This window comes from Centropristis striata, chromosome 13 (genome assembly GCF_030273125.1).
Source record: "Centropristis striata isolate RG_2023a ecotype Rhode Island chromosome 13, C.striata_1.0, whole genome shotgun sequence".
Taxonomy (NCBI): Eukaryota; Metazoa; Chordata; class Actinopteri; order Perciformes; family Serranidae; genus Centropristis; species Centropristis striata.
The window spans coordinates 22,883,459-22,901,712 of record NC_081529.1 but is presented as its reverse complement, the minus strand read 5'-3'; the positions used below and the strand labels follow the sequence as shown (position 1 = coordinate 22,901,712).

At 41.5% G+C, this 18,254-nt stretch overlaps 2 protein-coding genes and 1 long non-coding RNA gene across 4 annotated transcripts; 2 read left to right on the top strand and 1 right to left on the bottom strand.

Annotated features, from left to right (window-relative positions):
* Positions 1-2,073: 2,073 nt before the first annotated feature.
* Positions 2,074-7,102, top strand: LOC131982753 (properdin-like). The gene is made up of 11 exons (XM_059347344.1): positions 2,074-2,185; positions 2,852-2,990; positions 3,548-3,711; positions 3,933-4,097; positions 4,253-4,462; positions 4,544-4,711; positions 5,024-5,212; positions 5,316-5,489; positions 5,576-5,770; positions 6,433-6,544; positions 6,890-7,102. Exons 1-11 carry the CDS (start codon positions 2,134-2,136, stop codon positions 6,993-6,995), a joined length of 1,674 nt encoding a protein of 557 aa, XP_059203327.1. The 5' UTR covers positions 2,074-2,133; the 3' UTR covers positions 6,996-7,102.
* Positions 7,103-9,932: 2,830 nt separating this feature from the next.
* Positions 9,933-14,748, top strand: LOC131982755 (cephalotoxin-like protein). Of its 2 annotated transcripts, XM_059347350.1 has the most exons (3): positions 9,933-10,590; positions 12,497-13,401; positions 13,854-14,005. In XM_059347350.1, exons 2-3 carry the CDS (start codon positions 12,499-12,501, stop codon positions 13,884-13,886), a joined length of 936 nt encoding a protein of 311 aa, XP_059203333.1. In that variant the 5' UTR covers positions 9,933-10,590; positions 12,497-12,498; the 3' UTR covers positions 13,887-14,005. The 2 variants fall into 2 exon arrangements, with proteins under 2 accessions (XP_059203333.1, XP_059203332.1); XM_059347349.1 differs by having other exon boundaries at positions 12,497-14,748.
* LOC131982760 (uncharacterized) lies at positions 11,036-17,548 on the bottom strand. The gene is made up of 3 exons (XR_009395421.1): positions 17,414-17,548; positions 13,951-14,043; positions 11,036-11,232 (listed from the first exon to the last, which is right to left on the bottom strand). It is a non-coding gene; the product is annotated as an uncharacterized LOC131982760 (long non-coding RNA).
* Between the last annotated feature and the right edge of the window lie 706 nt (positions 17,549-18,254).

The window sequence follows — 18,254 nt, the reverse complement described above, 5'->3', positions numbered from 1 at the left end:
AGATTCACACACAAGATGACACAATAACACATTTACTGCAGGAGAAACACTGACTGTTAAGAACAATCGACACAACTCCTGGTTCAGGCCCTTGTGTTATCACATTTAGACTACTGCAACTCTCTACTGGTCTTCCTTCATGCACCACCAAGCCTCTGCAGATGATCCAGAACGTCTTCAACCAGCCCAGAAGAGCACGTCACTCCGCTCCTCATCTCTTTGCACTGGCTCCCGGTCACAGCCCACATCAAATTCAAAGCCTTGTCTCTTGCCCAAAATAGCAACGGGCACAGCCCCTTCTTATCTGTACTCCGTTGTTCAGGTCCACAAACCCTCCCGCTCACTACACTGTTGGGATCGTACCACAGGTGAATCTTGGGTTCATTTGTGGACTTTAATATTTGTGGACTAAATGCAACAGCTTTCTGAGTCAACTCACAAAATGGCAGGTCACCACCATTTTGTGTCCTCTGAAGAACTTCCCTCCCAGAATGCTCGGCCTTTACGACCCACGGACCAACTCATTGGTCAAGGGACCTGTGACTCCACATGGGGTCCCCTGATAAAACCGATCAGTTTCCCCCTGATTTTCTCTCTCTTCTACCCTGCTTGCTGAAGCAGCTCCATCCAGGAGGGGACCCTGGATCCACCAGCCCTTCTCCCTCATTTCCTCAACAACAAGGACAACCAGCAACTTAATTTGCAAGACGGCAAATTATTGAAACTCAGCCCCCAGATTTAAATGATTCTTATTATTAATAATTCTTATAGCCATCTAACCACACTTTTGAACCATGAGATTCACACAAGTGTGATATATTTACGTACATATTTGATATCCTTTTGGGAGGGATAGCATTTATGATAACGCCCTTTTATTAACATATTTGACGCCCTGTGCAAGGTCATCATTTATTCATAAAAGAGCCATCCTTAATTCCCAACATTAATGGTGCCCCGTGTTGGAGGCAATTTGTCTCTGTAACCAGATACCCCTACAACGCTCTTCGAGTGAAAGACGTCTGTGTTATGTCTAATAATCCACGGACAACGACTGCATACTTACGGTGTGTTTATTATTAGCGGCCACGTATACACTACACTGCTTTACCTGTCACACCTAAATCACCTTACGACAGTGACATCACACTGTCGTGATCCTGCTGCCATATAGCATATGGACATATGCTACAGTCTGGGTCCTCCACAGCTGAAGGCCTCTGCTATTCAAACCACTCTTCTCCTCTGTAGTGCCCTGGTGGTGAAACGAACTTCCAAACTCCATCCGTTCCGCTGAGTCCTTCTCAATCTTAAAGAAGAGACTGAAGACCCAACTCTTTACTGAACACCTTCACTTTTGATCTACACTGATGACTACGACAAGTATCGCACTGACCGCTCTTGCGACCTAAAAAGCACTTGCGTCCTAATGGACTCTACTTAACCCACGGCACTTAATCTTACTATGTTTTTTGACTTCATCCTTGCTTGTGTTATATTAACTCTCATTTGTACGTTGCTTTGGATAAAAGCATCTGCTAAATTACATTGTAGAATTGTAGAGACCTTGCTCTCAATCTTGGTTGTACTGCATTTGGATCCTGCCTGATTCATGACAATCAGCATAAAATGGGCATGTCTGAAATCTGTCCAATTATCGATATCGTTGGATTCCTCAGATCTTCTTCTTTCATTGAGCAGCAGCTTCTGAATGGAAAGTCTTTTTTTGTGTAAAATGAAATCACCAACAGAATAAATTCATGTTTTTTGTGGATCTTTAAAGATAAAAAAGATAAATAATTCTTCAATCTAAATTCTCAGCTATCAAACAAGATATAAGATATTACCATTAGTTCAATATTTAAAGTGTGGACATCACTGACGAGCAGCTAGCAGGTCATTGAACTGACGGGAAACCCTGTGTGTGTCTGTTTGTCTGTGTGTGTGGGTGTGTGTGTGTGTGTCTGTTTGTGTGTGTGTGTGTGTGTGTGTGTGTGTGTGTGTGTGTGTTTACTGACACTGATAATGTGGATTGTTTGTCGACCTTATAAGGATGTCCTGTTGTCCCACATTGAGATATGAGGACATCTGGATCAGAGTGCACCATGATCAGAGACAGACGTGTTTGTCAGCATGGAGGTTCTCCGGGTTCTGCTGGTTCTGCTGGTTTCTGTGGAGTGTTCAGGTCAGTCAGTCATTCAGACAACATATTTAATATTTGGCTGTTTACGAGCAAAATACTGAAAAATAATGATCTGAGACATCAAATATGTACAAATAATGAGTTAGATTATTAATTAGTTAAAAAGTTTAAGTTTAAAACCAACTGCACATCCAGTGAATAAACAGTATAAACCTCTTAAAAACTGTAAACAGAAAACAAAACAATAAACAGTCAAAAATAAAGTATATGTATACAATATTAATAACTAAAAAAATGAGTTACAGAGTGCCGACCAAAGACATTAAATGGGAAATAATAAATAAAATCAGAATTGACAAAAAAAATGAATGAAGAGAATTAAAGCGGTAAATATGAAAAGGTGTAAAAAAAATTAAAAATTAAAAAGTGACTCACTGTTTATTTTAAAGCAGATTCATAAATTTAATGAATAAGAATAAAATAAATAAATGAAAACAATCAAAAATCATGTCGCTTAAGGGCCAACATCCTGTTTATTTATCTTATCTGTTGTCCTCTCCTCTCTGCCTTATGTAAACAGCCTCTCCTGTCCTCTCCTCTCTGCTCTTTCAGTGAATATTTGTCACGTGACAACATTATTTGTATATGCTCTGATATTTCCTTTATTCTTATGTGTCTGTGTGTGTCTGTGTGTGTCTGTGTGTGCAGAGTGTGTGCGGTGTTTCCAGCATTTCGACCTGACCACAGGTTTGTGTGACAGCGAGCTCGGTGACGTGGACGAAGAGAGCTGCTGTCAAAACCCAAAGTACGGTTACCAGGCAACAGACGGAGTGTGTCGGTCCTGTGGGTAAGTGCACGCGCACACACACAAACATACACATACACATACACACACACACACACACACACACACACACACCACAAACTGCATAAATAACAGACGTAGGGACGTCTCGTTGGTTTGTGGCCTGTTTGAGGCATTAAGTTCAGTGTTGTTTCTGGAAATGGAAGAGTAGAACATATCTGGACTGTGGAGGAGGAGAGGGATCTGATCACTGACTACACGCCTCTCTACACCTCAAGTTACTTTTATAAAAAGATATTTACTGAACCTTCATCAATCAATCAAACTAATAATCAAGCTAGTTTTAACAGCATCAAAGACAATATGTAAAATAGTGTCAGAAATGTTAAGGCAAGTCAAAATGTTGCACTCCTATTGCGAAAAAACAAAAGATGTTGTAAAGTGCGTGGCTCTATAGCTGAGACACACAAACACACACGCACACACACACACACCTGTTGTCCATTCAGTTTGTACAAAAGTGAATATTCCCAACCTATATGAAGTTAATTATTAATCAGTGTGTGTGTGTGTGTGTGTGTGTGTGTGTGTGTGCGCAGCTCTCCCATCTGGTCTGAGTGGACTCCGTGGTCTCTGTGTTCTGTAACGTGTGATGACGGCGTGATGCAGAGACGGAGAACGTGTTACGGGACCCGAAAATCACAGTGTGACAAACCAGAACACACACTGGAGACAACACGCTGCAACAACACCTGCTGCGACGGTACACACACACACACACACACACACACGCACACACATACACGCACACACACACACACACACACACACACACACACACACACACACACACAAACTGATTAATAATTAACTACATAAAGGTTGGGAAGATTCACTTGTGTACAAACTGAATGGACAACAGGTATGTGTGTGTGTGTGTGTGTGTGTGTGCGCCTCTCTCTCTCGGTATGTGTGTGTGTGCAGGTAGGGGGTGGGGCCAGTGGCTCTCCTGGTCGTCCTGCTCAGTGAGCTGTGGAGAGGGCGGAGTCAAGAGGAGACAGAGAGTCTGCTCTGTGGCTGCTGAGTGTCAACTCGCATGCGGAGGACAATCAGAAGAGACAGAGACATGTCCCACTACCACGTGTCCAGGTACCTGTCTGTCTGTCTGTTTGTCTGTCTGTCTGTCTCTCTGACTGTCTGTCTGTCTGCCTGTCTGTCTGTCTGCCTGTCTGTCTGTCTGTCTGTCTGTCTCTCTGACTGTCTTTCTGACTGTCTGTCTCTCTGCCTGTCTGTCTGTCTCTCAGTCCATGGGGGCTGGTCCAGCTGGTCCGAGTGGTCTCAGTGTAGCGGTACCTGTAATGATGACCAGAATGTTAATGTCCCTGTCCCGGTCAGACAGCGGCAGCGTGAGTGCACTAGCCCTGCCCCCTCCAGAGACACGTCACCGCCAGGCAACAACTGTCCTGGAGACAAGAAACAGGTTCAGGACTGCGGCTTCCTCCCCAACTGTCCAGGTAAGACGCCGAGCCGACAGGTAGGAGGGGCTCAGTCCTCAGCCACAACCTGACCTGTGTTCTGATTGGCTGTCGCTGCAGTGGCCGGCGCCTGGGGGGCGTGGTCTCCGGCTGGCCAGTGCTCCGTGACCTGTGGGGAGGGGCTCCAGCTGTCCATTAGGAGGTGTGATAGCCCCGCCCCCAAATATGGAGGTCAGATGTGTCCAGGACAGAGCACGATGAGCCAGGTCTGTCAGAGTCCCTGTCCAGGTAACAGCCGCATGCTGCATGCTGCACACCACACGGCACAATATTCACACCACACGCTGCACACCACACACCACACGATGCACGCCACACACTGTACGCCACACGCCACAATATTAACGGCACATGCTGCATGCTGCACACCACACACAGCACACCACAATATTCACACCACTCGCTGAGCACTGCATGCCACACGCTTCACGCTGCACACCACATGCTGCACGCCACACACTGCACGCCTCACACTGCTCACCACATGCTGCACGCTGCACGCACACATGAACATGAGTAAACTGTTTGTGTCCCTGACAGTGGATGGGTTCTGGTCTGGTTGGACCAGTTGGAGCGACTGCTCCGAAGTCTGTCAACAAAAAGATAACCTTTCTGGCAGGATTCGCCAGCGCACCTGCTCTAACCCCGCCCCCTCAGTCTCGCCGCCCGGCAACAGCTGCCATGGTGACAACACAGAAGCAGACATCTGCGACGTGCCTCACTGTCCAGGTCCATTATCTCACCTCCCTACAAGGTGTCCTTGTAGAGACAATAAGGACTCCAGGTGTCTTTGTATTTATTCTAAACCTGTCTGTCTCTCTGTCTGTCCCAGTGGACGGAGCTTGGGGCCCATGGTCTCCGTTCTCGTCCTGTTCAGTCTCCTGCAGTGTGGGGCTCATGGTGTCAGACAGGAGATGTAATAGCCCCGCCCCCAATTATGGCGGCCAACCCTGTCCTGGAGACGGACGTAAAACCCAGATCTGTGAGACGGGCGTCCCCTGTCCAGGTACACACATTACTGCAGGCTGAGGACTTGTACTGTAGACTGAGTACTTGTACAGCAGACTGAGTACTTGTACTGCATGTGTCCAGTGGACGGCGTGTGGTCGGAGTGGTCGTTGTGGCAGCAGTGTCTCTATCGAAACCCACAAACGAAAATTAACTGCCGACATCTCGCCGGCAGTCAGACTCGAGATCGATTTTGTCTCCATCGAGACTTCAACGGATCGATCTGCAACGGAGAACTGAGGGAGAGACGAGTCTGCTACGACGTGGATAAGTGTCGCTGTGAGTCACACAAACACAGAAACACAAACACAGAAACACTCGACTCCTCCCTTTCTAAGGGTTTCAGCAAATGTTTTTCTAATTATTCTGCAAAAACACGCCAAAAAAATCCCCCCAATGCTACCCTATGGAGAGGCTAGAGTGCATGGCATCATCGCTAGAGTTCAGAGAGAGAGAAAAATACTTTCAAAAATACATTTGGAAACGTTGCTCGAGGCTGCAGATACCACTTTACAGAAAAAAAATATACATAAAAAACGTAGGAAAATTGGTCTTCTCACTCAAATTGGTCTTCTAAAGCTATAAGAGTTAAGAGTTATAGTTTGGGCATAGGACGCACATATGATCCACCAGCACGCACCCACAGCCTCATAGACTGCCATGGTAAAAAGGACGGAACATTTCTGGAGGAAAGCAGAGGTACCAATTCCTTCTAATCGCTCAAAAAAAAACAATTTCTTCATTTTTCTTTTCAAAAATACTTTCTGTGCGAGAAGAACGTTTTGCTGTTTTTCTCTCTCAGTGGCAAAATGTCACAGGAGCAGCTGCAGTTGATTGCTCTGCTATGATTGGTGGGTACTCAACATTTGTTTAGACAATCAGTAATCTGTGTGTGTGTGTGTGTGTGTGTGTGTGTGTGTGTGTGTGTGTGTGTATTGCAGTGGAGGGGACCTGGAGCTGGGAGCCGTGGAGGATGTGCAGGGAGAACTGTGGAACAGGAAGGACTACACGTGCCCGGAGGATGCGCTGTGAGGCAGACTACAGCAGCTACAGGTGAGTTTAACAACACAGAGTGACACAAGACACACAAACACAGCTGGAGTCTGGAGACAGATGTGCTGCTGTGGACGCAGAGGAACAGGTTTTTAAATGTTTGTTACATTTAAATTTCCTCCTCTTCACCTGAAGCTGTGATCTCTTCAAACACACCAGACTCCATTCACAGAAACATTTTACCACCTATTTCAGACTGTGTTGTTGTGACTTTCACATGTGAACCTTTCACTGTTTGTTACAATATATCATATTAAAATATAAATGTAACTATACTCTGTGTGTGTGTGTGTGTGTGTGTGTGTGTGTGTGTGTGTACGCGTGTGCGTGTGCATGTGTGTATAGACAGAGCATTAGTGGCCAAAATGTGACGTTCTTTGGGAATCCTGACTGCGGCAATGCGCCCAGGCCACAAGTTGAGCATTGCAACAACCTTCCGGCCTGCACCTGACGGCTGACGAGCTCAGTCAGATGTTGTTGAACACGTTGAATGATGTCATATTATTTCATATTGTTGTTTCTTAAATATAGTTCTAATAATAAAAAATAATAAAACAGCGTCCTGATAACTCAAAATTATTCTGAGGAACTTTATTTTAAACGTCTTTGGTAATTTCACATCATTGAGGAAACACTGCAAAAAAGAAAAAAGAAAAAAAGAAGCTATTTTCCAGTGAGTAGTTTCACAGTGAGGTATCTGAACACTTCTGCTTATGATAAAGGACAAACAGGACTGCCATCAACAAGTCAATGTGTTCCTGTTAGAATTCTTTAAAATGATGAACGCCAGTTACTCTTCAGTTGTACAGGTCCCAGAAACCATGAAGACTATCAGGTGTCGGTGGAGCGTGGACTGGCATTACATCAGCTACATCTATTACTCCAGCAAAATCTTGGGGGACTCCAACAAACATCTGTGTTTGTGTTCTGATGGTTACTGTATGTGACCGGGCTACAAGGGGCCTCAATACATAGCAGTACCAACTACGCCACCTAGGACACCCTAGGAAAATAATGTTTTAGAAATACCCTTGAGTTAACAAACAGCACACAAGTAGTAAATATGAGGAGACGTAGTTTCAAGTTCATAAGAAAATGCTTTATTGGAAAAGGTACTAATAAATAAGATAGCTGGAAGCTGTTATGAGGAAAAAGAGATTAACAATTTTATTTTAATATATATAAAATTTTGTCAATACTTTTAAAAGTTAAAATATTAAAACATGACAACCCCATTTCTCTTAAAACATGTGCGTACCTAGGGGGAGGGAGGAGAGTAGGCTGTGACTGGGGGGCTAGCTAGGAGGGCCAAAGAGGTCACACCACACGTGCTCTTTATCTATCCACACTGCAAACGATGATTACACCACAAACACACTGCGAAGAGTGATCAGAGAGTATTAGTGCACATTAACTCTTAAGCATGCAAGTCATATCAGAAAAGGGCCCACCCAAGTTACTAAACCCAGTCAAAGCCACACTCCTCAAAATTAGGAAGTTGGCCACAGTCGGTTTGTCTTTAGCAAATAACACAAAAAAAAATTCTAATTTCAACAGTTAATCAAGTAAATCTGTCAAACAAGAAAACAACTCATCAGGACAAAATTCTACAAAAAGCAGAATAATAACTAAGCAAAATAGGCAAAACTAGTAAGGCAAAACTCGTAAGGCAAAACTAGTAAGGCAAAACAGCAGGGGCCAGCCCGACAATGAAAGAAAATAACAAAATTAGTTAAAAAAAAAAAATTCAAAAATCAAAATGATGATAACTATGATAATGATGATAAGTAGAGAACTCAAAAGAAATACCTTTGGGCATCACAAAACCACCTGGTAACTGCCAGACAAGAACTTGAGGCGGTCTGGGGCTTCTCTCAAGGCTTGAGTGTGAGAACAGCCATTAGTAATGCTCAAAGAAAACTGAACAAGAAACAAGGTTAGTAGAAACAAAGTAAAATTAACAAAAGTTACCTTAAGGATGGATAAATTGACAACACCTCAGCAGAGACAGTGAGCTGCAGCACAATCAGGACAGGAGGGAGATCTCAACTGAGATCCTCCCTATATGCTGGGAGGAAATGCACACCAGGTGTGTCTGGTTGCCAGTCTGAACAGAGGGCCGTGTCCCACAGGTAGGAGTCTGCATGAACTCTCCACATGTAGCGAGAGCTGTGTAGAGCCAGAGAAACCCAGGGACGTCACACTGATCAGGAAACACTGTGCCCGACATCACCACCATCATCGGCAGAGGAGGATGGAGGGTAAACTGGATGAGATGTGTGATAAACATCCAGCCGTGTGTTTGAACATGGAGCAGCCGCTCAGTGATAGCAGATTTATTCTGCCTGTACAATTTAATGTCTGTGTAAAGCAAGATTAAATTACAACTTCAAATGATGTGGCTATACAAATATTATAACGATAGCTATTCAAATCCTGCTATTCAAATCCTGCTTTAACTGTCAGCTCACTTTATGACTCAGCTCTTTAACAGCTCATTGTGGTCTTCCTGTTTTATGGAATATGTCACAATGACTAGTTTTCTGAGGACTGACTTCATGTCCCGTGAGATGGATGAAAAGATGAGAGAGAGTTTGTGGTTGCAGACATTAAACGGACGGACCGGACAGATGAAGCTCATTTCATACAGACTCACAGCTGGAGATGATCAGCTGTATGCCAGCTCTAGCATTACACATTAATATATATATATATATATATAGTGACCACCCTGTCAATCACACACTTAATATTTATCTCATACAGCTGACTTAAACTGACATCTTGTCATTTCCAGATGTTGGAAGTCAGCAGTCACAAAAAAAAGCTGCAAATTTACTTCAATAACTGATTTTATTTATTTAGTTATTCCAAAGCTGGTTTTGGTCACACAACATAAAATCATCTGCATATCCTCACACTGTTAAAATAATCCCCTAAATAAATGTTTGTCAAAATTGTTTTTTTTTGCCTAAATCATCTCCTCATGATGCCGGCCACCTATGGTAAAATCGCCTACATCAGCTCAGATCATGTGATTTTACTCCTTTAAGATAATGGCCTATGTCAAGTGTGTGACTTAAGTGGATTTATTATGCCTAAGTCAAAATAAAATGTGACTTAGGCAATTTTTTGAACATGCCTTTGTGACTTAAGCAACATATAGTAACACTTTATTTTGAAGGTGTCTACATAAGAGTGACATGAGCGTGTCATAAACATGACATGGGATGTGTCATGCACACATTAATGACACTGAAGTGACATTAATGCTCATGATACTTCATGTTTCTGACAGGCTTGTGTGACTCTTATGTAGACACCTTCAAAATAAAGTGTTACCATATCTTGCTTAAGTCAGAAAGGCATGTTCAAAAAATTGCCTAAGTCATTTATTTCTCTTACGTTACATAATTTACACAAAGTGTTATTACTATGCCTATAGCCATCCTTTGTAACATCCTTTTTGAGTGAAATTATCAATTAATGTCATATGTTACACTTTTGGTGAAGTTTTTTGTGTTTCCTGCAAATCTTGAAAAAATGAGTTAGGCGATTATTTTAACAGGGTGACGATATACTGAGACATAAACGGTTAACTTCCATTGATTGAATAAATGATATGTGAGTTCATATAAATCTGCCCATAAACATGTGTGTGAGAATAAACACACTGTCTCAGCACTGACCTGCAGACTTGTGAGCTCCTGTTTATGGTGTCGTATCACCAGACGGTTAGGAACTTTTTATCAAACTTCCTTTTTAGGGTTTTGGTCCTATGTTTTAACCAAATGAGCTCAGAGAATGTTCTCAGCTGTCTTTCTATCCTTTCTCCTTACATGGAAAACATCTCTGTCTCAAGCTCCATCTGCCCCAACATGGAGAAGAATTCATACCTGGTGAGAAGGCGTGGCCAGGCAGCTTCCTATGAAAACGATGTTCAGAGATCAGAGGCTTCATCCGAGACTCCAACAACCTACAGACTGTCGACCCGTCAGCCTACTGAGCCTCCACACCAGGATCCAGCTCTTCTGATCTCTCTCCAGGTCTGAACTTTCTCTTTGACTCATAGATTAGGGCTGGGATTCTCTCAGTTAAATGATTTGTTTTGCTTCAGTAACTTTATTGGCAGAAGGGCAACTGGGCAACACATGTCAAATAGTTTGAGTTATACAGCCATAGCAACTAAATAACACTTGATAACTATCCTGAAAAATAATTACTGCTTTGAAAACTGTCATGTCTCTGCTTGACTGTTTTTAAAGTATTTGTAGAATGCTGAATAATTTCTTAAACAATATTTATACACTGTTCTGTTCAAAGATTTTTTTGGTAACAAGACCAGCGTTGTAATAATTTTAATAATATAAAACCTTCCATGGTGTTGATGCCACAGGTACTCCATAGACGGATTCTGTTTATTTGTGCATATTGGACTGATTCAGCAACTGAATCACTTTGGTCTCCAACAAAGGAAACAGCCACCAAAACTCTTGCCACTTACATTTACTGCACCTATGTGTGATCATTGGTCTAAATCTGTCACAACAGGGGGTCTAGAGGTTATAATACGACACTCCCACTGTTCTTTCTCTCTTTCCTTCAGCCTCTCTCCTGGGACACACTCTCCTCTCCCTCTCCCACTCTCGGATGATTTACTCTCAGTCACCTTGAGTTGGGGCACCACTCTGTAAAACAGAGAAAAGATTAACCTAAATCAGTCTCATAAAGTTTACTAAACTACACATTTGGAACATTGATTAAAAATGGACTTAATAATTATCATCAAATTAACATTTTTATATGTAGTAGTGGTTGATGGAATTTGGAATTCTTTTCATAGAAGAGGATGGTATATTGTTCATAGTATACAACATTAAATGGACAGCATGTTTACTCCAAAAGGGTATTTATTCTAAATAAACAAAGTAAAGCAAACCTAACGCATAATCTATAGAGTATGGAGAGCTACACAGTCTAATCTAAGATTATTTACAATGTAAGGGAGCAAGAGAGGAAAAAAGTGTGTGTGTGTGTGTGTGTGTGTGTGTGTGTGTGTGTGTGTGTGTGCGTGTGTTTGTGTGTGTGTGTGTGTGTGGGAGTCAAGATGGCAGAACTGCATGTCTTCAGACAAAGAGTCATAAAACCATAAAGATGGTATTGGGGGGAGGAATCGTCTTTCCTGTCTTGGAGGATAATGGGCCATGTGTTGATGTGCAAGCTTTGAATTCTTCTACAAAGCTGTGTATCTGTTAATAGACAATTTAAAGTATATTTTGCATGAATTTGCATCAGGCCAGTTGTAGATTTATTCTGCCTGTACAATTTAATGTCTGTGTAAAGCAAGATTAAATTACAACTTCAAATGATGTGGCTATACAAATATTATAACGATAATTCTTAAAAACACACATAAACCAAATCATCGATTACAGGTCAAATACTTGTGCTTAGTCCTTGCTGATTTCTTATCTAAAGCCCAGTATATTACCACAGTCCATCAAAATTCCTTCAACCTTTACCAAATATTTATGTGGTAATTTAATAATGACTAGGTTCATTGTTAGTCAGAGTTCCAAATTTATAGTTTAGTAAATTTATGAGACTGATTTAGTTAAATTGTCTCTTTTCTGTTTAACAGAGTGGTGCCCCATCTCGAAGTGACTTAGAGTAAATTAAGTCATATCCTTTAATATAACAAAAAAATTATAATTATTAATAACTTTGATGGCAATCTTAACACACTTTTGAACTGTGAGACCCACAGTTATGTAAACCCCAACAACCCTAACCCAATTTTACAAATTCTTCAGACAGTTTGAACCGTTGTACCAGAAAAGTTTTCTTCTTCCCTCAATTAAGACATGGGGAAACAACACAAAACACATGAGTGGGGCTTTGACTTTGTTAACAGTTCAGAAAATGAGTCCATGTTATGTTTCTGTGTTGCAGTCATGGCGTTCCCTCGGCTGTCCGCCTCGATGCTGCTGGCTTCATGGATACTTCTTCTCTACTGGACGACCTCCTCAGCTGGTTCACATGACCTCTCAGCCCCCTACCGGGTGAAGAGAGACCTGCCATTTGAGACCAGACCACAAGTGGAAAAATCTCTGGAAGTGGCAAAAGACATAATCTCTGTCATCAATGAAAAGATTGGGAGCGTTGACAGCAAATCTGTGAAAAATGTGATGAAGAGTCTCTCCACTATCGCCGGCTTGGTGCCCGGCATCGGAACTCTGATCGTCCCAACGGTCAACTGGATCTTGGCCCTCATCCCTCAGGACGACCCGGTGCTGAACGAGGTGAAGAAAGGGTTCGATAAAGTGAACAGGAAGCTGGACTCACTCTCCATCCAGATCTCCAACCTGGCAACAGATGTGGAATGGTTCAACTACGCCAGCGTCTACTCTCAAGACGAGGTCTGCATCCTCAATGCCTGGAAGAAGTTCATTGAGCTTCAAGACAACAGTCCAGTGTTGAAAAGTGAAGAGGACAAACTCCGACTAGCTGAGATATTCGTCAACTACTATGAGAACACAGGAACTGAGGGCAGCGTGGCCAACCTCTTCCATTACCTGACCGTCTCTAACACGTCCCTCATTGGAAACCTCAATGACCTGCTGAAGAAGAAGTTTAAATGTGACATTCAAAAGATCGGTGACTATAACATCCATTTCAGTACTTTGATGTGGAGGGGGATGCTGCTCAACCAGTTCTACTGGAAACTGATTGGTTTTGATTTATTAGACAAAGAAACCGAACACACTGACATGATTAAGAAGGTTTACACAGCTCAGATATCAACTATAGACTACTGTCTGGACAACTATGAGCAGTACCTGAAGGAAGACGTGGAGGTAATCAGGAAATCCATCAGTCATGAAAACAAAAAAGCTGTCGCTGAGAAACTGAAAAGGTTTCTGGATAAGAAGTACTACTGGTACAACTGGGTGGTGATGGTGCATGCAGATAAAGATTCTTATCACGAGTTATATAACATGAAAAAGTTTCGTTGGGATACGATCACTGTGGCTGTGGACTACATTCAAAAAGCAGAGGAGATAAATAAAACACAAGTAATCACTGAGGTGGAGAAATGCTACAAGCCGGAACCATTTTATCTGTCCTTTTGCATTGTAATAAACAAAAAAACCCACTGCTCTGGACAAGTCAATGATGTTAATGTTACAGAGTTCTTTAAAGCGGTGCATGCCAGTTACGATCTAGTTGTTCAAGTCCCAGAACCCATGAAGACTTTCAAGTGTGACTTGGGAGGCTACGAGTATGACATGTATTTCTATTATTCCAGAAAAATCTCTGTCTGCAGCAATCAAACCTGTGACGGAGGAAAGTGCAAGCAGCTGATGGACTCCAACGAACATTTGTGTTTGTGTCCTGATGGTTACCGTAGGGAGAGCTGTGTAGAGCGAGAGAAACCCAGGAACGTCACACTAATCGGCAAAGACACTGTGCCCGACATCACCACCATCAACGGCAGACTGAAGAAGATTGAAGACAAACTGGATGTGATACTCAACAAAACTTTGCTCTGTTAAATAAAGAGAAAAAATAAATAAAATTCACCAATAACAGTGAAAACTGATGACAGCTTCCATGTTTTAAATGTGAACGTGTTAATATTGCTGTTAGACTTTAATATTCCTCACTATGACACACTGTAGCAGGAACAACCGCCACACTCGACTTATTATTATCTGGATGTTTAATTGTCCTCAGATGATGATCCAATTGGATTAAGGAGCTCTGATGTAAAATCCCCAAACATTTAGTCACACTTTCTTTGATTCGAGCTCCTTTTGAAACTCAACTTTAGTCCAGCACTTTAGTTCCTCTTTGAGTTGCTTCACTGGATTCCAGACATATCATATCTGATGAACACTGTTAGGTTTACTCTGCCTCAAACCAGGCAAAAAATTAACTTAATAATTACAACTTAATTGTGCCATCTAGTGGTGCCAGGTTGAAAAGAGAACAGTTAGTTGCATGCAAGACCCTGTGTCTGTGTAAAGCTAAACTAACATTCAACTTGCTATCAATAACTGACACAGACACCATAGCAATAATACTCAATGACACATTAAACCAAATCATTGACTTAATTTCATCACTTGTGCTGGTTGATCCAGTTACTTTACCAAAGTCCATATAATAAGGAAGGATTGGAATTATTTGGTTTTAACCATGTAAGCCACTAAGTTTTGAAAAATGCTGTTTAAATATTATATTATAATACAGAGTTAATGGGAAGTCTCCCATGGAAGAGTCAGAGTTAATCTCCCATGGAAACTGAAAACTGAAATTTAGGTAGGAAAGCAGAAAAGTGTCAGTTTTCTAATCTGTTCTGATTTTCACATTTGTAAAAGATAACATAACATGTCCAAAAGCATTAACTAATCTCATTAAAGCCTGTTAGTCATGTTGCGTAACATTATATGTCAACTAAAGTCGATCACACTCGGTTTCTGGAGTGATTTAATGTTACAATACCTGCTTTGGTAATAATATCAATAGGAAAAGATAAAGTTTGGGGTTGTGCACAATCCTTTTGACTATTTATTAAGTAATGAAAGAGTTAACGTGTACATGGACCTTAATCTGATCAAAATCACAGTCTGTAAGACAGTTGGCTGCAACCACCGTCAGAGAAAGGATCACTATATGACTGTTACACAAAGTTTTTAATGTGAATGTATGACTATCTGATTGGTCAAAACTGTTGGTAGGTGGGTGCATATATAATAATAATAAAAACACCTAACCCTAAAAAAATTCTAACAAAAGGTTTCTCAGCTGTTTTTTGTAGTATTAGATGTCCTTAATAACATACTAAAAGTTTACCAACATCTGACCACTAGGAAGGTGTAATTTTCAAGAGGGCAGGAAGCCACCATGCTTATATATTTACATATATGCAATTACTGAAAGTGTCTGTGGTGCAAGGTGCTCATGCAGGAATGCTCACTGGAACTGCTCAGATCTTTGTAGTTGTAAATGTAATAAATAATACGGGTGAAGCTAATAAGTTCAATTAATATTTATGCATGTTATCCATTTTTCAGAATATATATACAGTATATGACCTATTAATTAATTAATGAGTTGGAAATGACATAAATACATGACCAAAATGAACATATCTATTTGATCAAATAATCATCTAGTGATATTCTCGATAGCTTTAAATGATTCCTTGACACAGAAACTGTAGATTTTGACACCAAGATTGACCTTCTGAGTGGCTTGGAAGATATATTGGTTCTCATAGATTTTATAAGGCTGCCATCTCCAATCCACAATCTTGATAAAGTGGCTCCCATCAAAAATTAAAACTTATGGTGATGTGGGGCGTCCCGGTGGCTCACACTGGTAGAGCGTGTACCATTAAGGCTGAGTCCTTCCTGCGGCAGACCCGGGTTGGAATCCGGCCTGAGGTCCCTTTGCCGCATGTCCTCCCCTCTGTCTCCCCCTTTCTATCTATCACTTTCAATAAAAAAAAAAGTAAAAATGCCAAAAAAATGCCAAAAAAAAAAAAAACTTATGGTGATGGAGAGCATGTTGGAAAAATGTGGAGCTTTTGTCCGACGTGTTCCCTTTATTTAGCTCAGCCTCCCGCCTAGAAGGAGTAATGGTCATTTTAAAGACCTGGAGGTTTTGGGAATGGGGCATTTTTTGGAGACAAAAATAGGGTTAAACCATATTTGCACCTGATTATGGGGCTGCACTCTGGTTTAGACTCAGCTCCCCTTGATGACCCAGGCTAACTGGGGATTTCCACCGGGCGCGTACAGGCAGTGTAGCGAGCCAGCTAGATAACGTGATAATCCTGAACGTACGTATTAAGTAAACAACAACAACAAACAGCTTACTTTGTTTCTCCGATGTGGAAGATCTGTTGGTCTGACCATCTATCCTTATAAAAGAGTGTGTTATGTCATAAATGATTGTATGCTGTTCCACTTCAACAAGTGTTTTATTTTGAAAGGGGGTGGAAGTTTATTACTTTGATTCTGTGTCAGATTTCCTGTCTAGTGCAATCTGCTCTGTTGGGTTTGACACGGTTTAGCAACGGCTCGTGGCAAAAATAGAAGTGCTACGGATTGATTGCGCTGCAGAGCGGAGAGCCGCAGCTAGGACGCTGCTGAGACGTCCACACCCGGTGGAAATGGTCTCATTAATTAGAGTGACAGCGATCAGCAACACTGACCGCGGCGCAGCCCTTCCGCAGCCGTTACGCGTCCTTCGTGTCTTGGTGTTACAGCTTCCAGTCAGCGTCTGTTGAAGGAATACAACTATACGCACATTTCTGCGTATCTGGCCCTCTATATCTGATCCTAGTGTTCCTCAGAGCTCTACTCCTCCTGAGTTTATCACCTTGGATGTGTCTTTATGAATGTGTCTCTGTGTTACATCTGATTCCCTCAGGAATGTGCTTAAAGTGTTATCTATGTGTGATCTGTTATATTCAATCTGAGCTTTATGCTCTGCTAAATACATTTTTAAGCAGCATTTACTATTGGTTATTATGCGGATAATTGCTCATTTTTATGATTATAACACTCTTACCAACCAACTCCGTTACTTCTGAACCATGCTGAAATGTGATATTTTTAAATGACACAGATATTATTGTAACAACACAGTTCAATATTGTGAGTTTTATTTTACAAACACAGACTTGCTTTGATTCCAAGTAATTGTTTATGACTTCAATCATCAGACCGTTTAATAATTTCTTCTTTCATTCACTCCTGTTAGCATCGAAGACAGCATTAGCTGGCTAATAACATCAGCTAACAAACTACTGTGAGTACTAATATATAAACAAAATAAAACTAGAACTTCACTCACCAGACAAATTGGTGCCTGGGCGTCTTGCGCAGCAGTTGTACAGCTCAGCACACAGCAGGTGGTGTTATTAAAGTTTGCAGTGAAATAGCTGTAGCGCTGGAAGAAGTATTCAGATCCTTACCTGCAGTAAAAGTACTAGAAGAAGAAGAACATTACTTTATTAATCCCACAATGGGGAAATTCAACCTCTGCATTTAACCCATCCTTTTTTACACACAAGTGAACACACCATGCAAGGAGCAGTGGGCCGGCGATTCTCCAGTTACCAGCCCGATTCCTAACCTCTAAGCCACGGACTGCCCAACTAATACCACACTGTGAAACTACTCCACTCCAGTAAAAGTACAAAAGTATCAGCATCAATGTACTGAAAATATCAAAGTAACATTACTTGTTATGCAGATTGTTTTATATATTCTAAATATATTATTAGATAATTATTATTGATGCATTTATAAGCATTCTCCTCACGTCGGTAACCTTGGTGTCACCTTCGACCAAACCCTCTCGTTCAACCAGCACATCAAACACATCACTAAAACAGCCTTTTTCCACTTCAGGAACAGGGCATTCTCCATTGCTGCCTCCCAACCTCTGGAACTCACTCCCAAAACCATCAAAGACCCCCCCCCAACTGTCTCTTCAGACCTCAAAACTAACCTCTTCAAATCCACCTACAACCACTGACTTTTTTTCTCTCTGTTTATTTATTTATTCCCTGTTGAGCATCTTTGAGTGTTTAGAAAAGCGCTATATAAATGCAATGTATTATTATTGTTATGAATATTATATAAGCAGCATTTTAGTGCCGTCAATGTAGGTCTCATTTTAACTATTCAAT